Source organism: Microsporum canis, genomic scaffold, assembly GCF_000151145.1.
Source record: "Microsporum canis CBS 113480 supercont1.5 genomic scaffold, whole genome shotgun sequence".
Lineage (NCBI taxonomy): Eukaryota > Fungi > Ascomycota > Eurotiomycetes > Onygenales > Arthrodermataceae > Microsporum > Microsporum canis.
In genome coordinates, this window is record NW_003299165.1 from 2,695,248 (window position 1) to 2,714,009 (window position 18,762).

The 18,762-nt window shown below is 45.8% G+C and overlaps 8 protein-coding genes across 8 annotated transcripts; 4 read left to right on the forward strand and 4 right to left on the reverse strand.

The window, feature by feature from the left end:
* Nucleotides 1-216: 216 nt before the first annotated feature.
* On the forward strand, nt 217-4,537 carry MCYG_06086 (KapL; the record flags this gene model as incomplete). The annotated part of the gene is made up of 11 exons (XM_002846171.1): nt 217-1,068; nt 1,140-1,328; nt 1,387-1,852; nt 1,922-2,046; nt 2,114-2,185; nt 2,237-2,461; nt 2,515-2,618; nt 2,673-2,931; nt 2,992-3,134; nt 3,183-3,781; nt 3,855-4,537. 11 exons carry the CDS (start codon nt 217-219, stop codon nt 4,535-4,537), a joined length of 3,717 nt encoding a protein of 1,238 aa, XP_002846217.1.
* A 374-nt stretch (nt 4,538-4,911) lies between these two features.
* On the reverse strand, nt 4,912-5,528 carry MCYG_06087 (NADH:ubiquinone oxidoreductase 14kD subunit; the record flags this gene model as incomplete). The annotated part of the gene is made up of 4 exons (XM_002846172.1): nt 4,912-4,957; nt 5,043-5,195; nt 5,270-5,376; nt 5,478-5,528. The coding sequence occupies 4 exons, from the start codon at nt 5,526-5,528 to the stop codon at nt 4,912-4,914; spliced, it is 357 nt and encodes a 118-aa protein (XP_002846218.1).
* A 229-nt stretch (nt 5,529-5,757) lies between these two features.
* MCYG_06088 (tRNA m(1)G methyltransferase domain-containing protein) lies at nt 5,758-6,972 on the forward strand (the record flags this gene model as incomplete). The annotated part of the gene is made up of 1 exon (XM_002846173.1): nt 5,758-6,972. One exon carries the CDS (start codon nt 5,758-5,760, stop codon nt 6,970-6,972), a length of 1,215 nt encoding a protein of 404 aa, XP_002846219.1.
* Nucleotides 6,973-7,358: 386 nt separating this feature from the next.
* Nucleotides 7,359-10,000, forward strand: MCYG_06089 (Vid27 family protein; the record flags this gene model as incomplete). Its single annotated transcript, XM_002846174.1, has 3 exons — nt 7,359-7,377; nt 7,532-9,108; nt 9,176-10,000. 3 exons carry the CDS (start codon nt 7,359-7,361, stop codon nt 9,998-10,000), a joined length of 2,421 nt encoding a protein of 806 aa, XP_002846220.1.
* A 377-nt stretch (nt 10,001-10,377) lies between these two features.
* On the reverse strand, nt 10,378-11,777 carry MCYG_06090 (TLD domain containing protein; the record flags this gene model as incomplete). Its single annotated transcript, XM_002846175.1, has 3 exons — nt 10,378-10,389; nt 10,500-10,623; nt 10,714-11,777. The coding sequence occupies 3 exons, from the start codon at nt 11,775-11,777 to the stop codon at nt 10,378-10,380; spliced, it is 1,200 nt and encodes a 399-aa protein (XP_002846221.1).
* Nucleotides 11,778-12,287: 510 nt separating this feature from the next.
* Nucleotides 12,288-14,911, reverse strand: MCYG_06091 (AP-1 complex subunit beta-1; the record flags this gene model as incomplete). Its single annotated transcript, XM_002846176.1, has 8 exons — nt 12,288-12,747; nt 12,812-13,173; nt 13,236-13,370; nt 13,434-13,804; nt 13,868-14,529; nt 14,569-14,700; nt 14,755-14,775; nt 14,835-14,911. 8 exons carry the CDS (start codon nt 14,909-14,911, stop codon nt 12,288-12,290), a joined length of 2,220 nt encoding a protein of 739 aa, XP_002846222.1.
* A 948-nt stretch (nt 14,912-15,859) lies between these two features.
* MCYG_06092 (conserved hypothetical protein) lies at nt 15,860-17,031 on the reverse strand (the record flags this gene model as incomplete). Its single annotated transcript, XM_002846177.1, has 2 exons — nt 15,860-16,465; nt 16,555-17,031. The coding sequence occupies 2 exons, from the start codon at nt 17,029-17,031 to the stop codon at nt 15,860-15,862; spliced, it is 1,083 nt and encodes a 360-aa protein (XP_002846223.1).
* A 497-nt stretch (nt 17,032-17,528) lies between these two features.
* MCYG_06093 (FAD-linked sulfhydryl oxidase ALR) lies at nt 17,529-18,252 on the forward strand (the record flags this gene model as incomplete). Its single annotated transcript, XM_002846178.1, has 2 exons — nt 17,529-17,665; nt 17,733-18,252. The coding sequence occupies 2 exons, from the start codon at nt 17,529-17,531 to the stop codon at nt 18,250-18,252; spliced, it is 657 nt and encodes a 218-aa protein (XP_002846224.1).
* Between the last annotated feature and the right edge of the window lie 510 nt (nt 18,253-18,762).

An 18,762-nucleotide genomic window follows, 5' to 3' on the forward strand; every position in this document is an offset into this window, starting at 1 on the left:
TATATATCGACAAGTCAGGCTCAGCGCACTTAAAAAAAAATAAGAAAATTCTTCACCACAGCGACTTCAGGCACGAAACGCCAAAAATCAAAACCCGACCCAACTTCGGCCTCGCACTCCAGAAGAACTAGGCAACCATTGATACCTTTTTACATCATATCGCGTGGACACGGTCTCTCTACCTCCTCAGAAATTGAGACAGTCGATGGTAGGGGGATGGCTGATTCTATCCAGCCGAACGGTGGAAATGAGGGAGCGGCCCCTCAGTTGGCAAGTATAATCCAAGCCCTCGATGTTATACATTCGCCCGCATCGACGAATGAAGTCAGAAAGCAAGCTTCAGAGTATCTCGAGCAGCAGAAGCATGAAAAGTCAGCTATACAAAATGGCTACTTTCTGGCTGCGGAAAAGAGCCATTCCCCTGTGGTCCAACATTTTGGACTATCGTTATTGGAACATGTTCTGCGGTACAGGTTCCTGGAGCTATCTCCGGACGAACTGATTCATACCAGGAGGTTGGTTATGAGCCTCGCTGAGGGGCTGAGATATCAAGATCCACCTTATATTCGCAACAAGGTTGCCTCATTATGGGTGGAACTTGCAAAGCGAACCTGGGGCCTTGACTGGCGAGAGATGGATGAATCGCTGGTACAGCTTTGGGGCGCGACTTTTGCGCATAAAGAGCTTGTGCTGACGGTGCTGGAGACTTTATCGGAAGATATAATTCACCAAGAAGATACAGCCTCGTCTCTCAGAGGTACAGATTTAAATAGGGCCCTTGTGGAAATTTGCACACCGCATGAGGTCTTCAAGGAGGCATATCCTACTAGGGATCATAACACCGAAATTCGTTGCGGAAGTGAGGGCTGGCTTTTTAGGATTTCGTCCTTCTTAGATGACTGTGTACGGAACTTACATGCCTCTACAGAGGCTAAATCTTGTGCACTGAAGTGTTTAAGCTGTCTGCGTTCACTCGTTGCGTGGGCTATACCAATGGCAATCGCTTCATCCGAATGTATTACAGCAATATGTCGTGCCCTCGTAGTCGAGGATGATGCTATTCTCCTAGTAAGGCCCAGGAACCCATCACCAAGTTTACATTTTGTTTTGAAAAAAAATCACTAATCAGTTCAGCATAGGCGGTAGTGGAGGCCTTGCATTCATTATATGGACGCTCAACATATGATATTGAGGAATTTCAAAGGCTTGTGAACATAATATATCAAAATGACCACCTCAACCTCCTCAGAAAATTGTATGAATGGTCAATTGTCAGCGCGGATAACATTGTCGAATCAAAATATTCCATATCCAAGAAACTATCTGAGGTTCGTCTCATCGCTGAAAAATCCTCAATGCCTGTATTCAACTAACTAATAATCACAGTTAATTTCCTACATCTCAGGTTTCTTAGAGGAGAAAAACGTTGACTTTACGAAGTCTGTCGATCTCCCTAGTTTCTTCTCCTTTCTCATCAGCATACTCCAGCATCCTAGTCTTGTTGTATCTATACCAGTGCTTCATTCATGGTCGAGATTACTAGCATCAGATCAGATAGGCGGGCTCGATGTCGTCAACAGCCTAATAGGACAACTTTTGGAGATCTGTTCACTGCGTCTTGTACGATATGAGGCTCTTCCAGAGGACTCTGATGACCCAACCGTTATATTCCTCAGCGAGGATATTGATACAATACCAGAGCGCCATGCCTTTGTTGGCAATTATCGACGGTACTGTAGTCAGGTAATTGAGGTCATTGTCCAGAAGCACACACTTGAAGCAATTCCTCACATTCTTTCCCGAGTGGACAATGATCTGAATAACATATATGCAGGAATCGCTTCATTTGATGGCGAGTCTCATTCATTCATTCATATCCCTTGACTCGTGTTATACGTTAATAACTAATTGAAATAAATAGTGGCTACATTCCAGAAACAATCAATACCTTCTTTACGCGCAGACATTCAATTTACGGTGGTTGAAGCAATGTTGAAGGGCTATCTCAAATGGAAAGGATCATTGGGCTCTAATCCACAAGATGATGTAAGTATAAACCCTTTCTAGACTTTATTATAATCAGTATACAACATGCGATACTAATTTGTAATAGGAACAACAGCGTCTAGACCTAGAGGGCACACTTGAAAGCTGGGCCATGGGACTTATGGGCCGTAATTTTGAGGTATTTCATCTATTAACTGAAAGCTAGAGCGTCGTTAATAACTAGGAGCAGGATCCATGCATAAAACAACGAGTGCTACGGTTATGTGTTGATATTTCAGCAAAGGCACTGGTTGATCGGCCAAGCTACGCACTTAAAGTCCTCGAGCACATATTGATGGTCCAAATTCCTGACCTCCCAGAACATACGGCATATTCTGAGTCGGTGAAAGAGCTTTACAGTATGGCTACGTATGAAATCAGGAGGCTTGCAATTAGATACGCCGACTACTTTGCAGTAAGTTATTCTATTTAAATTTAGGTGGAATGATATTTATGTTCATACCCCAGAACTACTACGAACCGTTAGAACAAAAAGCGCAAGAAATTGGAAAAAGACCAAATGATGAAGGGCGTCCCCAGATGGAGTTATCTGCTATTCTGCTTATTATAATGTACGTTTTATGTGCATCAAAAAATATTTAGTATAAGATCTAACGATAAGTCAGGCAACGCGCTCGGAATGTGGATCCATATCTTCGACAAACCCGGTTACATTCGTTTATTGACCCTATCAAACAGTCGTGGGCTAACCAAGAACTGAAACTGATGCTGGGCTCATTTAAGGGATTCTATGAGATTCTTGGTTTGGATAGGGTACGCCCTTATCTTCAGAAACGGGAAGCGCAGAAGATAGATGATTGGACCGCGGTTCCTCTAGATACAGAAGGGATACATATCCAGGAGCACTTGAGCAAAAAGTTTCAGGTATCTCTAACAATCAACAATTTTAGTGTTACAAAACACATTCTGACAAGCCTCACACAGGAATTACCCCTACGTTCTACTCGCACACTACTTGCTGTATCAACAGAAAAGGTGAAGAGGGACGAGCCAGCATACCAGATCGCTGTCGACCTATGGAAAGATGCTATCCCCATAATTTTGCCTACTGTTCTACAGCTAATTAGGTATGCTCATCGCTATAAACCAAGTTTTATACATTTCTAACCTATTAGTCATGCCCATGCTTTTCACAACCCTGATAACTGGGAAGGACTTCCTCAGGATATGCGCCCAGTTGTTGGACGAATTTTAACCGACAGATTTTGGCAAGCCGGTATCTCGAGTGGGAGTAGACAAGAATTTTATTCCAAAATAGCTGGATCAAAAGTCACTTTAGAAGGGCTCTCATCGTCTGTCCGTGGAAAAGTGAGAGCAGTCAGGGAAGCTTGCTACTCGGTTCTTTTTAGCATGAGCAGGCTAGAAGATTGCTTCTATGGATTCCATGAGCTACCCACCCCTCTATCACAAGCCCTTTATAAAGACGCTTTCTCCCTGTCATCACATCAGTTTTCGGTCCTACTAAATATCTCGCGATGTCTTATAGATGACTGCCCATCCGCTATCCGCGCAAGTTTTCTGCCTCCAATGATGTCGGCACTATTTGCGCAACTTGATACGAAGGTTACTGGCGAGTGGGATATCATCCAACGTCGAAGGATAGGTGTTGTTGATGATGATCTCACCGAAGAAATGAAAGATGAGAGTATCCTTAGACAGCTAACATACTCCGCAGTTATTATGGTGGCTAGCTTTCTAGACCCTCAGCGAGAAGGTTTGCATTTTTCCACAATACTTCTCAGGATTATATCAATATATCAGGGCAAGGTGACTAATTTAATGTGAAGGCGTGCACCAAGACAGTTCGAAAATAGGCGAACCCGAAGTGGGTGAAAGGAGGGAACCCGAAACAATGCGAACGTTCATCCTATCTTCCACTCAGATCCTTGAACCGGTTCTTTTGTTCTGTACACATGCCTTGCAAATGCATGATACTCGCTGTTGCACGATTATAACTCGTGTCATTCGGTCTATATTAACTGAATTTGTTCCTGCTATTGACACACCAACAGCGGCTACAATTCGTGAGTTTATCAGCAGTGAAGTCTTGAAAGCATGCATAAACTCCGTGCATGACCCATATTTTGTGGATATGCAAAAGGATTTAGCACAGCTCATTTCCTCTGTCTGGATCTTATATGGCCCTACTACAAACACACCGCGGTCTATCATTATGAGCTTACCAGGCATGGCAGAGCAAAAGGTGAAGGCAGCAGAGGAAGCCCTGCACAATTCGACTTCAAGCCGACAGCAAAAGGCTATCATATTAGATCTTCTAGAGGGTGTGAGGGGCGTGAGGATTAGCGAGCAAGGGCGAATTTTGGGTACAGCGGCTAACCGTAGGAAGGAACGCAGTGCAATGCAAGCGCGGTATATGACTACAGAAATGGAGGGACAGGAGACTAAGAAAGTTGATATAAATGATGGAGCAGACCTGGCGTTTGTGGCCGATATGTTTGATCAGGCTTAGCATGTCCGGACCGAGGTTGGTTTGGCCATTGTGGTTGAGTTGAAGGATAGATGTATTTTAACAAGAACCACTATATATTACCAGTCTCTTACTTAACTGAAGAAGATTTGTAGAAGGTAGGCTATTTGAATTCCCTGTTCCGTTTGCATCCTTTGAGAATATCAGCTCAAAGATTTCAATTTTTGCCTGTTAATAAGGACAGGAGAAGCAGCCATTGCATCTATAAAGGGGCATCTTGATCCCCACAGTATCGAACATTGGAATGTACAGAGGTCAGTCGAGGAAAGTAAGCATTGGCCACCATTGCTAGCCGAGTGGTAACAATTAAAAAAAATACCAGAGCAGTTGTATGGTAAATATTTATACAGACACGCCTATTTCGAAGGAGCTGGGGTATACATGAAGGTGGGTCTCACGAATCTATAAATTTACAGAAGGTTAGCAGGTTCTCTGAGCAGGCGTACCATCAAGTGTGGGATCTAGGGTATAGGTTCCGGTAACATACCTGTCGGAGTTGTATATTTTTGTGTCAGTTCCAAGCAACTCCTTCTCTCTCGCCTTGTCCGCAAAATACCGCCTTGCTTGGTCTCTATCTTCTTCAGCTTGTAGGAGGGGAATGAGGTGAATTCGTGACCAAATCTTCTCTCGGGCAAGTTCACTGGTTGTTAAAGATCTCGTTAGTGTTTTCAATGCTGATGCAATGGGAGGTCGCGGTAGTGTCCGAAGACTCACTTTCGTTCACGAGTACCGATGAAGAGTTTGTATAGCCCGTATGCCATTATGGCATGCATTCCAATGAGATAGTAGACGGGGCGGAACCCTCTAACAGGTACATTGCGCTATTTGGAGCCGACAAGAATTAACAACCCGGCCCGGTGAAATTGGTTATTTGTCTCCAGAGTAGCACCTAACGCGTTCGGGGTCGGAAATAAAAGCGTACCTTGTACTGTACGGGGCGGTAGCCCCCAGTAGGGGGCATATCCTGAGGCATTGTGATGTTTGAATGAAGGATACACACCGATGGGTGACATATAATGTTTTCTGTTCGAGGTTGAAGTTGACGATTTGATTGCGGAATTCAGTTATTTAGTCACGTGGTTTATTTTACCTCTATGCTATTGGTGGAAAACGTTGCATCTTTTGAAAGCACCAAGCAGTTGATATTTTTTTCATCTTGTCAAGATAGATTGTGACCAGGCGCAATTAATATAAAAATAACGATGGAAGCTGAAGAACGACCGCGCAAGCTACAGAAGACGGAGCATGAAGTAACGGCCTGTACTACGGATTCAACTGCCATGCTAATATCGAAAAACATTGGTGACGGAGCCGAGCCTGCTACAAGGGCTGAAGACTGCGATGAGGCTGCTATAGATGCTGCTATCCCTTCAGAACAGATTGAGAAGCCACTGTCCAAAAATCAACTGAAGAAACTTGCAAGGCAGCGCAAGTGGGAAGCTGGAAGGGAAAAACGGAAAGAGTACCGCAAAGACAAGCTACAAGCGAAAAGAGAACGGAGCAGAGCCCTGAAAGCTGAACTTCGCGCCAATGGCGAGACTCTGACACCCGGGGTGCGTGTTGAAGGAATACTTCCTGATAAAAATAAACTACGAAAGGAAGCTCGCGCCCGAGCAGTTAACGTTCCGCTCACCTTTATAATTGACTGCGATTTTGATGACCTTATGAGCGATAAAGAGCACAAGTCACTTTCATCCCAGATAACGCGGTCGTACTCGGACAATGCAAAGGCCCCCTATAGAGCGAGTCTAGTTATAGCGTCCTTCCACGGCCAGCTGAAGGAACGATTCGACACAACGCTTTCAAAACACTATGAGAACTGGAAGGGGGTCAAGATCACCGATGATGACTTTGCTACGGCCGCAGAAGCTGCCCAGGCACGCATGCAAGAGATCCGTCAGCCAAATATGAAAGGGATGTTTGCTGAAAAGTCCAGTTCTCAGACTGTGAAGGAGGAAGGAGAGGTGGTATACCTTACCAGCGACAGTCCAGACACTCTGACGGAACTTAAGCCATACAGTACTTATATTATTGGGGGAATTGTTGATAAGAACAGACACAAGGGGATCTGCTATCAGCGGGCTATGGAGAAGGGAATCAAGACAGCCAAATTGCCCATTGGAGACTATATGCAAATGGCCAGTCGGTTTGTATTGGCTACAAATCATGTTCTGGAAATAATGATTAAATGGCTCGAGCTGGGCGACTGGGGAAAAGCATTTGCTCTTGTTATGCCAAAAAGAAAAGGAGGCCGGCTAAAAAGCGAGGCAGACACGCCCGCAAGCACCGAGGATGGACATGATGAAGATTCCGATAGAGAAGATGGCGAAGAAGAGGAAGAACCAGAAGGAAGGGAAGAAGGAGAAGGCAGAGGGAGTACCGGAACGTTAGATCCTTCCAACGAGGATGCAGGGTAATTTCGCCGGCAAGCTACAATCAAATAATATCTTTGCCCATGAGGATTTTGGTAGGGCGTGGCATTAACATCCATATTCCGTGGTGATTTTCGTATATACGCTTTCTTGGGCGGAGACTCCAACCGTTAATGACTATTACCACTCATATCACTTCTTTTCCACATCCCGTTGGTTTTCTTTTTGCGAAAGAAGAAAAAAAAAAGATAAGATAATAACTGAGTTAAAAGTGATTTGAGCCCCTCGCAAGATCTTAAGATAAACCTCCAGTATCAAGCTCTCTCTGCCGGTGTTATTATTATTATAAGCCAGAGCTGCGGCTTCACGTTCGCTTCTGCCTGAGAACTCTTGGTGAGCTGGCAACTGGTTAGTTACACCCCACAGCAGCCATGTTTATGCTCAGGAACGGTAAGTCAGGCTGTTTTTTTTCTTACCCCTCGTTCAACAGCTGGGCGGCACGATCTATGGTCATGGTGTATATTTATATCCGGGGAGAAGAGAGAGAGAGAGAGAAATAAAGCCTGTTTTATTGCAACGGCTGACATGTTACGCCTATAACCAGTGGGTAAACTCATTTTCGGTGACGCTGCGAAGGAATCTATCATCGAAATCCCCCAGGGTCAGCTGTATATTGTTCGACCTCTCTCCCCCAAGGGCTACTCTGAACTTATCTTCAAGGACGCTGCGGCAAGCATACGACGGACTGGTCAAGAATTCCAGTACCAGCTTGTAATCCAGAGAGCTTACGAAGAAGGCGAAGAAGAACTTTCTGCGGAAGGCGACGAAAGCGGTGAAATTGAGGGTCTAGGAGGCGACAAGGACGAAAAGATCTTTTTGGTGGATGAGAGCCTTCGTCTCCGATCCGAGCTTCGAGAGGAAGGCGAGAAGGTGATAGCCTGGAGAGACCTAAGCGGTGACGTGGGCGACCTCTACGAGTTCGTTTGCGATCCATCGACGCCACAGGAAAAGGTTGCAACATTCCTTCTCGCGGCCGTGGAGTGTCAGTACGAGCGCAAATATCGCCGTAGCACGCAGCAAGCAACAGACGCACAGCTCCAGGAATTTGATTTTGAAGAAGAGAGCCCGATTCCCAACGCAAGCCCTATCACTACTTCACCCCATCCAGCTTCTCCCACTTCCAAAGAATCTGCAACGGTGATGGCAAAAGAAGTTGTTTCACCCAAAGGAAAACATAATGATGCGGCTATTCATTCCTCTGAGGAGACAGTTGCACCCCCGTCTGCTTCGGTTCCGAATGCGACCGAGATCCTTGCGAGTGAGACTGCCGAGCTTCATCTATTCGATTTCAACAGTGGAACGTTCGTCCTTCAGGACCCATTGGTCACTGCAACAGTTTCCGAAATTGGCTCCTGGGATTACTGGTTACAAATTACGGGCTCTGAGCGGGAATGGCTCGGCCAGCCCGTCGTAGCTGATATCAACCCGGTGTTCAACTTCGAGTATCTCTCATTCATCTTTAATCATTATACTGAAGATGGATCTGCTTATTCTTGGCTGCTGCGATTCAAGGACCAGAAAGTAGAGGAACGGTTCCAAGAAGGATTGATGCAGGCGCTGTGGGAACGTCTCAATGAAATCAAGTGGTCAAAAACCAAAGAAAATGACCGTGATTATGTTCTAGAAGCATTCAACGATCTTTCGGTGGAAGATAAAAAAGAAGAAGATGCTAAGGAGCTGGAAGAAGAGGAAGAGGCTGAAGAAATAGAGCGTGCGGAGGAAGAGGAAGAAGATGACGGACAAAAGAGTGAGCATTACGACACAGATGAGGACGAAGACGACGTTGTCACCCGAGAAGATGATGGAAACGTCAACTCCCAGCTCGCTGTTGGGTACAAACATGATCGATCATTCGTCGTTAGAGGGTCTAAAATCGGCGTCTTCAGACATACTCCTAACAACAACCTTGAGTTTTCGACCAATATCTCAAAGGTTGAAACCCCTGATGGGAAGCTGTTCAGCCCTAAGAAGGTCATGCTCCATGCGGAAGATGCGAATATGATTCTTCAGAATGAGCAAAATCCAAACTCTTTATATCGCATGGATTTAGAGTATGGCAAGGTTGTCGACGAATGGAAAGTCCACGATGACATTCCAGTCTTGTCGTTCACCCCTGAAACGGTAAGTCAAACTTGAAAAGGCAGGATTTGCTTTTAGCTCTTTTGGTTTACTAACAATGTATATGCAGAAATTCTCCCAAATGACATCCGCGCAACCGTTTGTCGGTATTTCACGGAATGCTCTATACCGTATCGATCCCCGTTTGGCTGGTAACAAGCTCGTTGATGCAGACTTGAAGCAATATGTCAGCAAAAATGATTTTTCTGTTGCTTCGACCACAGAGAAGGGATATCTTGCCGTAGCTTCGAACAAGGGAGACATTCGCATGTTTGATAGACTTGGAGTCAACGCTAAAACTCATATCCCTGCCTTGGGAGAAGCTATAATCGGGTTGGATGTCTCTGCTGATGGGCGATGGGTCCTTGCTACCTGCCGTACATACCTTCTCTTGATTGATGCACTGCAGAAGGATGGAAAGAACGAAGGAAAGCTTGGCTTTGAGAAGTCGTTTGCCAAAGACGCAAAGCCACAGCCTCGACGACTAGGATTGCAACCTGCCCATGTTGCCCAATTCCAACACGAAACCAAAGCTCCTCTTGCGTTCACACCCGCACGATTTAACACTGGCCTAGACTCCTCAGAAACGTCAATTGTCACCGCTACTGGACCATTTATTGTTACTTGGAACTTGAAAAAGATCCTCCTTGGTCGCAAAGATCCTTACACCATCAAGCGGTACGCAGAAGAGGTCAAAGCAGATAACTTCAAGTTTGGAAGTGATAAAAATGTTATTGTTGCCCTGCCAAACGAGGTCAATATGGTTGCAAAGCAAAGCCTTCGAAAGCCAACTAGGGAGAGTATTGCTGGACCCCCAGTCACCCCTGCTAGGTTCGGCGCTGGAAGGAAAGGTAGTCGACTTGGGAGAAACGAGATCGTCAACAGTCCATATTGATGATAAATATTGGCTAGCGAAGTATGCCTACCACCTCTTTTCATACGAAATGTAATACTCTAGTTTTTTCTTCTTTTGTTACTGGCACTCCCTACCGACGGCCGTTCTGTACATTTGATTCTTTTATATCCAAGGTATTATGTTTAATTTTCGGTGTATTCTGGCTGGAGACAGATTAAACCCCTAATACTAATGTGGCTATCTGCACGATGAGGTAGGACCTTATTGATGGCTTGGTTATATACAGCTCACAAGTACTACAAATTTCAGCAGAAATAACTCCAAAGAATAAAACAGCAGGAGCTCAAGGAAGTGATAATATCTTTTCCTGAATTAGAATAGGTACTTGCCCATGGGTTATTTTTGTTTAAGTAGAGTCAAACTGAGCACTAGCATATTAATAAGGTGGGTATAAACATGAGTACATTACCGTATTTCAGGAGAGTAAAAAGAAAAGTCCTCATAAATCCCTGATTTGCCGTTACCCAATACTCCATACCTCAACGGATAGGATGTCAAACTTCGTTCCTTCGTCGCTAAGTGGTTCATTCCCAAAGGTAAGGCAAGGGCTGGATACACCTTTCTCAAACGAATCATCAAGCCATAAACCATAGTGTCCATCCCTATAAAGAAAAATATAGCTATTAGCTTATAATTACAGCGGTTAAGCCAGGTTAAGGGATTAGCATAACACGCGTTGGGACACTACTTACCCTCCTCCTACACTGAGAAAGCCAGTCTCACAAAATATCATATAATCATTAACCCCGCTGTATGGGAACGCTTTAAATCTTATGTGTTCTGGAGTATGGGTACCGCTTCTGCTACCACCTGCTCTGGAGTTAGCGACTGGGCTGGCTCTAGCCTGTGTATCTGAGATGGGCGAGCCATTGGGCCTATCTTCTCCCTCTGTAGAAGGAGCTTGGAGCGGACGATTTCCCACATTAATTGCAGCATCAATGGGCTCAGCCTCACCTCTAAAAGTTGTATTCCTTCCACGGATATTGGAGGTGTCCGCACTTGGAGGCGGAGGCAGACCTGCTCGTTCCAAGCTCTCACGCAACGACTGCCCAGGCATTGTATTCCTCCCATTTGTCATGGTAGCTGGTATCACCGGGGTAGACGAAAGAGCACTGGCCCGCCAGAGGAAACATTCACCTGTCCCATAATAGTGAGAGTCAGGATGCGGCGGATCCGTAAGATATGCACCAAATAATGAACCACCGCCCGTAGCCCCGCCAGGAGAGTTGGTATTCCCGACCCCAGAAAATGAAGAAGATGAGGCGTCACGGACGACAAGCAAATATCCAGCGCGTTGACTTTTATCTGAGTGCTCTCGGCATTTATCATAGAGCGTAGACAGAGATGCACCGTCGCGGTCGAGGTTATATACCAGCTTCCATGTATCCACGAGCTGGAGGCGAGGAGGAACGAGCAGTCTTATTTCTTCAGCTAACGACCGTGTGAGGAGCCTGTCCGAAACGTCTGAAGAGGAAGATTCGAGTGTGAGCGGCGTCAGTGGCGGTGGGTGGAACGGTGAAGCAGTGCGGCGTGGGGGAGTAAAAACGGCCGAGTTGCTCATGGGGTTGAGGGACCGGTGGGAAAGAGACGACGGCGGCGAACCTGGCTCTGTAAGCCGTCGATAGATCCCGGAGACAACATGGGTAACGGGGTAGGCCAAGTAGGAGGATGTTGATTGCAGCGACTCTTGTTGTTGCTGAGATCTAGAGTTGTTTGCTCTTTGATGTCCAGAGTTGTTTCCTGACGTCGACGACATAAAGAGACTGTAGTTACTTGGACTTCTCTCTCTCTCTCTTTTGACACGGAGGACGATAATAAGTTATTGTTTATCTAGATCGTTAGAGAAGCTGGGGTTTATATAGGTACCAAGCCTGCTATATAAGTAGTTATGGCTGTTGGCCGAAAGATATATAAATATCGGGACACTGAGACAACAAACAACACTGCTCTCTATAAGAAATATTAAATAATTTAGCTAGTTAACCAGTTATTTATTACTGTGGGCCCACACGAAGCTATAATTCTACCATAGTAAACGCCGGGATTCGGGATTCAATAGTTAATATTTGATATGTTTTCTTTATAGTGCAATACAAGGAATCTACAAAGCGGAATATATCATAAAATACGTTACTATCGTGTTAATACACACTGGCCTAGACTATCTATATTGGTATCAACTTTTTTTACTATAGAAATGTACGTCATGATGACGATGAGGTAGCTTGGGGGAAAGATCGTGTTTCGTTTTAACGTCCATGATCAATTAAAATAAATCCAAGAGCTCAGAATTGGTTTTTTTCTGTCCACCTTGCGTTTGAGTTGAGGCGGGTGGAGGAGAAGCCGTAGATCCAGAGAGATCAAGTCCAGCAAGACCGTTCATCACATCATTCCCACTGGTTCCACTTCCAGAGTTCATTTCACCCTGGTTGGCCGGTGAGGGGCTGCTTCCAAATACTCCCATGAGGTCCTCTAAGTTATTGCTCGCGGGAGGGGGACCAGCTGTCGTCGGGGATGCGACTCTCATCGGTGTACCGGCTAACCCTTCTAATCCAGACATACCGGCGGGTGGTTCTCCTTGGGCAGATGCCGGAGCTGTTCCGTCAAAATCAATGTCTAGTAGATTCTCGATATTGTTGTGCATCTGCGGAGGTGCGGCACCTGATGCGGCAGCGGCAACAGCAGCGGCAGCCAGAGGATTCTCCCGGGCATTTTGAAGTTGTTCCCTGCGTAAATGGAGTTAGTAACTGGTCCAATATGAGATTTGAGAGGGCAGTCAGATAGTCATACTCGATAGCAGCTTTCTGTACAGCGTCTGCACCATATTTGCCTTGCCCCACAAATTGTTCTGGGGGTTTGTGGTACACAGAAGCTAACGTCGATAATTCGCCGAGAAGTTGTTCGAGAAGGTTGGGTGGAAGGGAGTGGATTGTGGTGACGATTGGGGGTTTTTCAGAAAGAACGACATTTTTGGCAGCATTTGGATCACTCGTGTTGGAAAGTAGTCGCCAATAGACATATGCTCGGTCTCGGATATCCGGGTTATCGTTTTCTTCAGTTGCGGCCCGCAAAACCTTTTGTACCAAACCCTGGGCCTTGTCTGGGCGCTTAAGGAATAGTTTGACTACCGCTGTCAAGATTTGCAATTGTGTCTAGAAAGAGAATTAGCTTGATGAATGAGAAGGATCGTTTTGCAAGTATTAATAGACGGTACCTGAGTGAACTCCTCGTTGAATCCGTCCACAAAACCGGCCAGGATATCGCCAGCATTGCTGATCTTCTCAGCATATTCTCCCACAATCCAAATCAATGCACCCCTGGCATCTGGCTCATCAAGCTCATCAATACACTGGCAAAGTGTGGGAATAATGCCTTCGTACCCAGGGTATTTTCGGAAGATATCTTTTATTACAACTATGGCCTCCTGGACCACGTAGTTGACCTTGGTGTTTATTAAATCTAGAAGGGTAGCCATGCACTTCTCTGCTGTGAGTTCAATTTTAATGGCAGTCTGCCCAATTGCCCTGACTGCACGGCGCACAAAGTCCATGTCGACGTCTAAAGCATATTCCTTGAGCTCAGCTAAGAGTTGGTCCACGTTCCTGTCATTGGCAATTCGAACCATGATTTCTAGCTTCTGGAACTTGAGGTAGGGAGGGTCGTTGTATTTGCAGAAGAATACCCGGAGCTCCTTATCTAATATGTTTGGTTGGCTCTGCAAAAGCAGATCAATATTCCGCAGTGCAACGTACTGTACCTCCGGAGCAGAGGACACAAGCGTAACTAATGTATATCAGTAAACTCAGTCTCAGCATTTCGTGTTGTTATAACTCTGTTTGCACATACCTAGGGGAGGTGCCATCTTTTTGAGGTAGGACTTCGCCGTATCCGGATTGATGTATTTCATGTGTAGGAATACCACTTTAACGGCAGCAAGGACAACACTGGCGTTTATATGTTGGAATTGGGGCACAACTCGTTCACATATATTCTCAGATTCCTTCTGATCTTTTGGTGTATAGTTGGCAAGGTTAGTGAGAACGGAGACCCTTCCCCATTCAGTGCACTCGTTCAGCGCCATGAGCATCTTTCGCAGGGTGTTTGGTGTTATTTGTAGAGCTTTGGTTTCTGGCGAAGTCTCGCTGATCTCGGCCAGGGCAGTCACAGAATTTGCAACAACCATGGGATTAGGGTCTCCAATCATTTCCTGGAGGGATTCAAGGAAGCCGTTCTCCAGACAGAGGGTTGGGTTAAGGTCGAATAGCTTTGCAACGCATATGGCAGCGGTCTTACGAACGTAAGGCGATTCATCTCGTAATGTTTTGCGCAGAGGTTCCTCCATATAATCTACAATCTTTTCCACCCTGATGCAGCCCATTGTTCGAATGGCGAGGGCTCGAATTAAAGGATTTGGGTCTTCAGTGTCTTGGACGAAGGTATTGACGGCGAGAATGCAGAGATCGGGGTGTGATTTGGCATAGTTCCTATTATAACTGATCAGAGCCAGACTGTAAATGCCCTCCCCCCCGTCAGCTGAGCGTTCTTACATTAGATAGAGGTAGACGAGCTTTTTTTGATCAAGGTCTGCGGTGGCTATATTCTTAAGTACATCCGGGAAAAGCGAGGACACGTCCTTGCCTAGGGTCATGGCCATGATTGTCTTCTGGATCGATTCCTTCCTGGAAAAGAGTGAGTACGACTCCGTTGTTCAATTGCAGAGGCAGCCATTATACCTCTCGTATGCATATTGTGACCTATATTGTGCCGTCAGTACTGAGAACACTGTCTTCTTATAGATGGTATATCAGCATACACTAATCCGGCTCTGAGCTCGAACGTCTCGCCCTTCCGTGGAGCCGTAAAGGCTCCCCTTATCCTGTTAACGGCCATGGCTGCGGGCAAGCATCAGTGATGCTGTGGTTGACCAGGTGGCTCTCTCGGAGGAGGGGCTTCAGCTAGCGAGCGGGAGACAGAGGTGTAGAATTAGCCTACTCTGGTCCAACAAAGGGCTGTCGGAGAGGAGACAACTTATGAGATGGCGAGAAGAAGACGTTCTGGTTATGGGAGAAACGGTGACGGCTGGTTGTCATCTAAAGATGGCCTTTTTCTTGTGCTCTTAATGCTTTCTCGCCAGGCCGCTATTTAGTTATAGAGCCAAGTTATGATAACTAAACACTACAACTACAAAAGATTCACGGCCTCGAAAAGCATTAACTCGGTCATCTATCTATATGCTTACTGTCCAAATTCTTCTTAATATTCTATATTATCATTACCTCCTATTATTTACTTCATTTCTCATCTCCATCTCTTGAGAACTGAATATATCACGTGACAGACACGCTCGAAAAGAAGAAAAAACATCAACAGCTTCAAAGACAAGTTTTAATCACCTTTTTTTTGTCTCTGGGTGACCGCTGATATCAGTGTTATGGTGCGAGATCTCCTCCAGAGGTGCCCTTGGATTGCTTATTCTAACGGAATAATAGGCCAATCTTCCAAATCTCCGGCGTCTGTTCGTTGAAGCGCGGACAGAAGCCGAAGAAAATGAGTACTCTCGAAATGCGGTATGGACCCGTCTCCTCGCGGCATCTTCAAGAATTGGGACTGACCGTAAAACAGTTCTATAATCTTGTGCTGTTTATATCGTCTGTTGCCGTTTTCAGCCTTGTTGCACAGCGGATGAGCGGTGGAATGCCATCGAAATGAATACACTCTCGAGGAACATAATGCATAGAGCTTCCAGGCTGTTTCTTAATCTTGACAATATGGGCACATATATGGCATCATTAATTCATCAGGACGGACGCGCCAGACAATATACAGGAAGAAGGCATGTCAATCCGACTCCGAGTCTTGGTCTTCCTGGCCGAGGAAGTCAAACCTCTTGAAGCTCTTAGCAATCCTCCTACTTGAACGGCCGGCCTTGGGAGATTCAGGTCCCGCCTCGTCAACATTAGCCCCCCACATTTTTGCACCCTCTTGAGCGGCTTCCAGGTCAGCCTTCAATTCCCTTTCTTCTCGGATGCGGGTTGCCTTTTCGATCGAATAACGTCCGTCCATGCCTGCGTCCTTTAGCATCGACTTCAAATGGTTGATCTTCTCCTTTGGAGTATTGCATCCCATAAGCTCACGGCCCCATACTTTGCGTATTCCACATTTGACCAGCCAGCCTTGAAGGCGTTTTATTTCTGCCTGGTCTGCATCTTCTGCGGCGGGTTCCTTGCGTTTCTTCTCTGATGTGGGCTTTTTACCCTTGCTCTGCGCAGAGGATTGGCCGGCTGATCTTTTCCTTTTGGGCTTGGGTTCATCGTCGATTACCACTGACATTTCGGTCTCCGAAGTTTCCTCTGCATCTGCACCTTTGGTTGTCTTTGGTGCTGGCTCCGGTTCAAATGCTTCATCCTTATCGCTGACCGAATGCTCCGAATCCTCTTGCCCTGACTCAGTGTCAACTTTGGCATCTTTTTTATTTCTAGATGCTTTCGCCGGTGCTGGCTTGCCTCTTCTTTTGCTCACCGGCTCCGACTTACTTTCCTCAGACTGTAGCGGAGTAGCCTTCTTGCGCCTTTTGATAGGCACCGGAGCCTTATGGGCTTCTGGGGAAGGCCGTTTCTTCGATTGTCGTTTTTTCGGTGCTGCGGCCGGCTCTGGTAGCGGATTCTCCTGTTTTTTCTAATGTCCCAACCTCCCTTAGCATTTGCAGATTTAGACCCAAATACCAATATAAACTCTCTCCCCACGTTCAACATAGAGAAGGCTAGGAATATGCATACCACTTCATTCTTTATTATCTCGTCGCTTCTCAGTTTCCACTCATTGTGACTCTTGAAAAACCCCTGCTCTAGCCCCAATTTTTCCTCTGTTGCTAATCGCACGCGTTTCACGGTAAGCTCATCGAGATTCCCGGACTTAAATATATTCGCAACCGTATCCCTCAACCTTTGCTCAATGGCTGTCGCGTCAGGAAACCCGGATGAGGATCGCGCCTCCGATTCTGAGTCCGACATGTTGGAATGCTAGTGAGAGAAAGAGAGGCAAAACACGCCTATCAAATTGGTATCCGAGCTCAAAGCAAGCTGATACAAAGTGTATTATCCCAATGGATGTAGAGTTCTCTAGTATTGAAGCGGCTGAGGCGACGGAAAAATTGCGACGCGACCTGGGCCTGGTTTGTGCTAGAGTGATGGCTTGACAAATTCCCTAGGTAGATAATTAGTTGAGCTTCGAGGGAAAGAAGATATTTATGAAAGCGACCTGGAGGTAAGCTGTATCCAACATTGAACTCTCATGGGTAACAGAATGACCGCTCTGGAGAGATTGTGTGAATTGATTTAGATTCAAAAAGAGCTTCAAGATGGGCGATAAGATAAGAACCTGTTTCTGCTTAGAAATACGTAGCAACGCTGAACCTTTAGGAAGATAGTTATAATCGCTACTATCTGTATAATAACGAGTGTATAAAGACAGGCATTGATCTAGCTCGTTTCTAGCAATATATATAGCCATGACGGATCTACTCCAGGAGCAACTAGAGGCTATTAACCAGCGACACCCGCCAAGGGACACCGCAATGGAGAAGAGTGACCAAGAAAAGCCCCAGAAACTACCAAAGGGCGTTGTACTAGATAAGGATGGCAAGCCGTGAGTACTGACAAGAACTATCTGAAACTAGGATAACGAAACTAAAATTTCACTTGTAATTGAACAGTTGCCGTACTTGCACCTCCATCGCTGACTGGCGGGCGTTGACGAAGATGAAAACCGGTGCACCCTCCAAATCAACATCATCTCCCTCTGACACATCGTCTACAGCCAGTGCCTCGTCTACGGTCCCTTCTAGTTCTTCAAATGCAAACTCAACACCCGAAATGCCCGGCGACTGTCCAGCAGATGTCGAGGCCTTGGGCAGAAGTACTTGGACCCTCCTCCATACTATGGCGGCGACATATCCTACCACTGCGTCCCCTCAGCAGCAGAGCGAAATGGGTCAGTTCATGGCCCTATTCTCCAAGCTATATCCATGCTGGGTGTGCGCCGATGACCTCCGCTCCTGGATGAACCATCCAAGCGGCGCCAACAAACCAAAGCTGAATGGACGAGCGGATTTTGGTAATTGGATGTGCGCCGCGCATAATGAAGTAAATCGGAAACTTGGGAAGAAGGAATTCGATTGCTCCAAATGGGAAGAAAGATGGAGAACTGGATGGAAAGATGGGAGATGTGATTGATATCATGCTCGTGAGTAGCATTTCGTTGAGCGCTGTGAGAAAGTTGATAGATCCTAGTATTTCTGGTAGTCATGGCCCCTTTGGATGGGTCGACGCTGGATAGAAGCGATGGTTTATGCATGACCTGTATTTTTATTTGTTTAGATAGATGTACCATAGTCTCATGTCAAGAAATATCTCCTGTCTCAATATCATCGGGTAGTATCAACCTTTTTCAAGAGAACTTGTACATTGCCCGAGGAGCAAAAACTTCATACATGTGGGTAACAGCAGAAATAACAAGGCATTTGCATATCAAATAATCATTTTTGAACATCATGGATCTTGGTCCCCATTTTCTAATCGAGGTAGATGAATGAAATTAGGTGCAGAAAAGAGTTAATAACGCTTTATCAAAATTTGTCCAGGAGGCTTTGATCAAATAAGCTCTGTCTGGAAGACGTATAGAAAAGAAGTCATAGTAATTCCCCTCCCATCATAAATCGATCAGTCATGGAGCAAGACAAGACA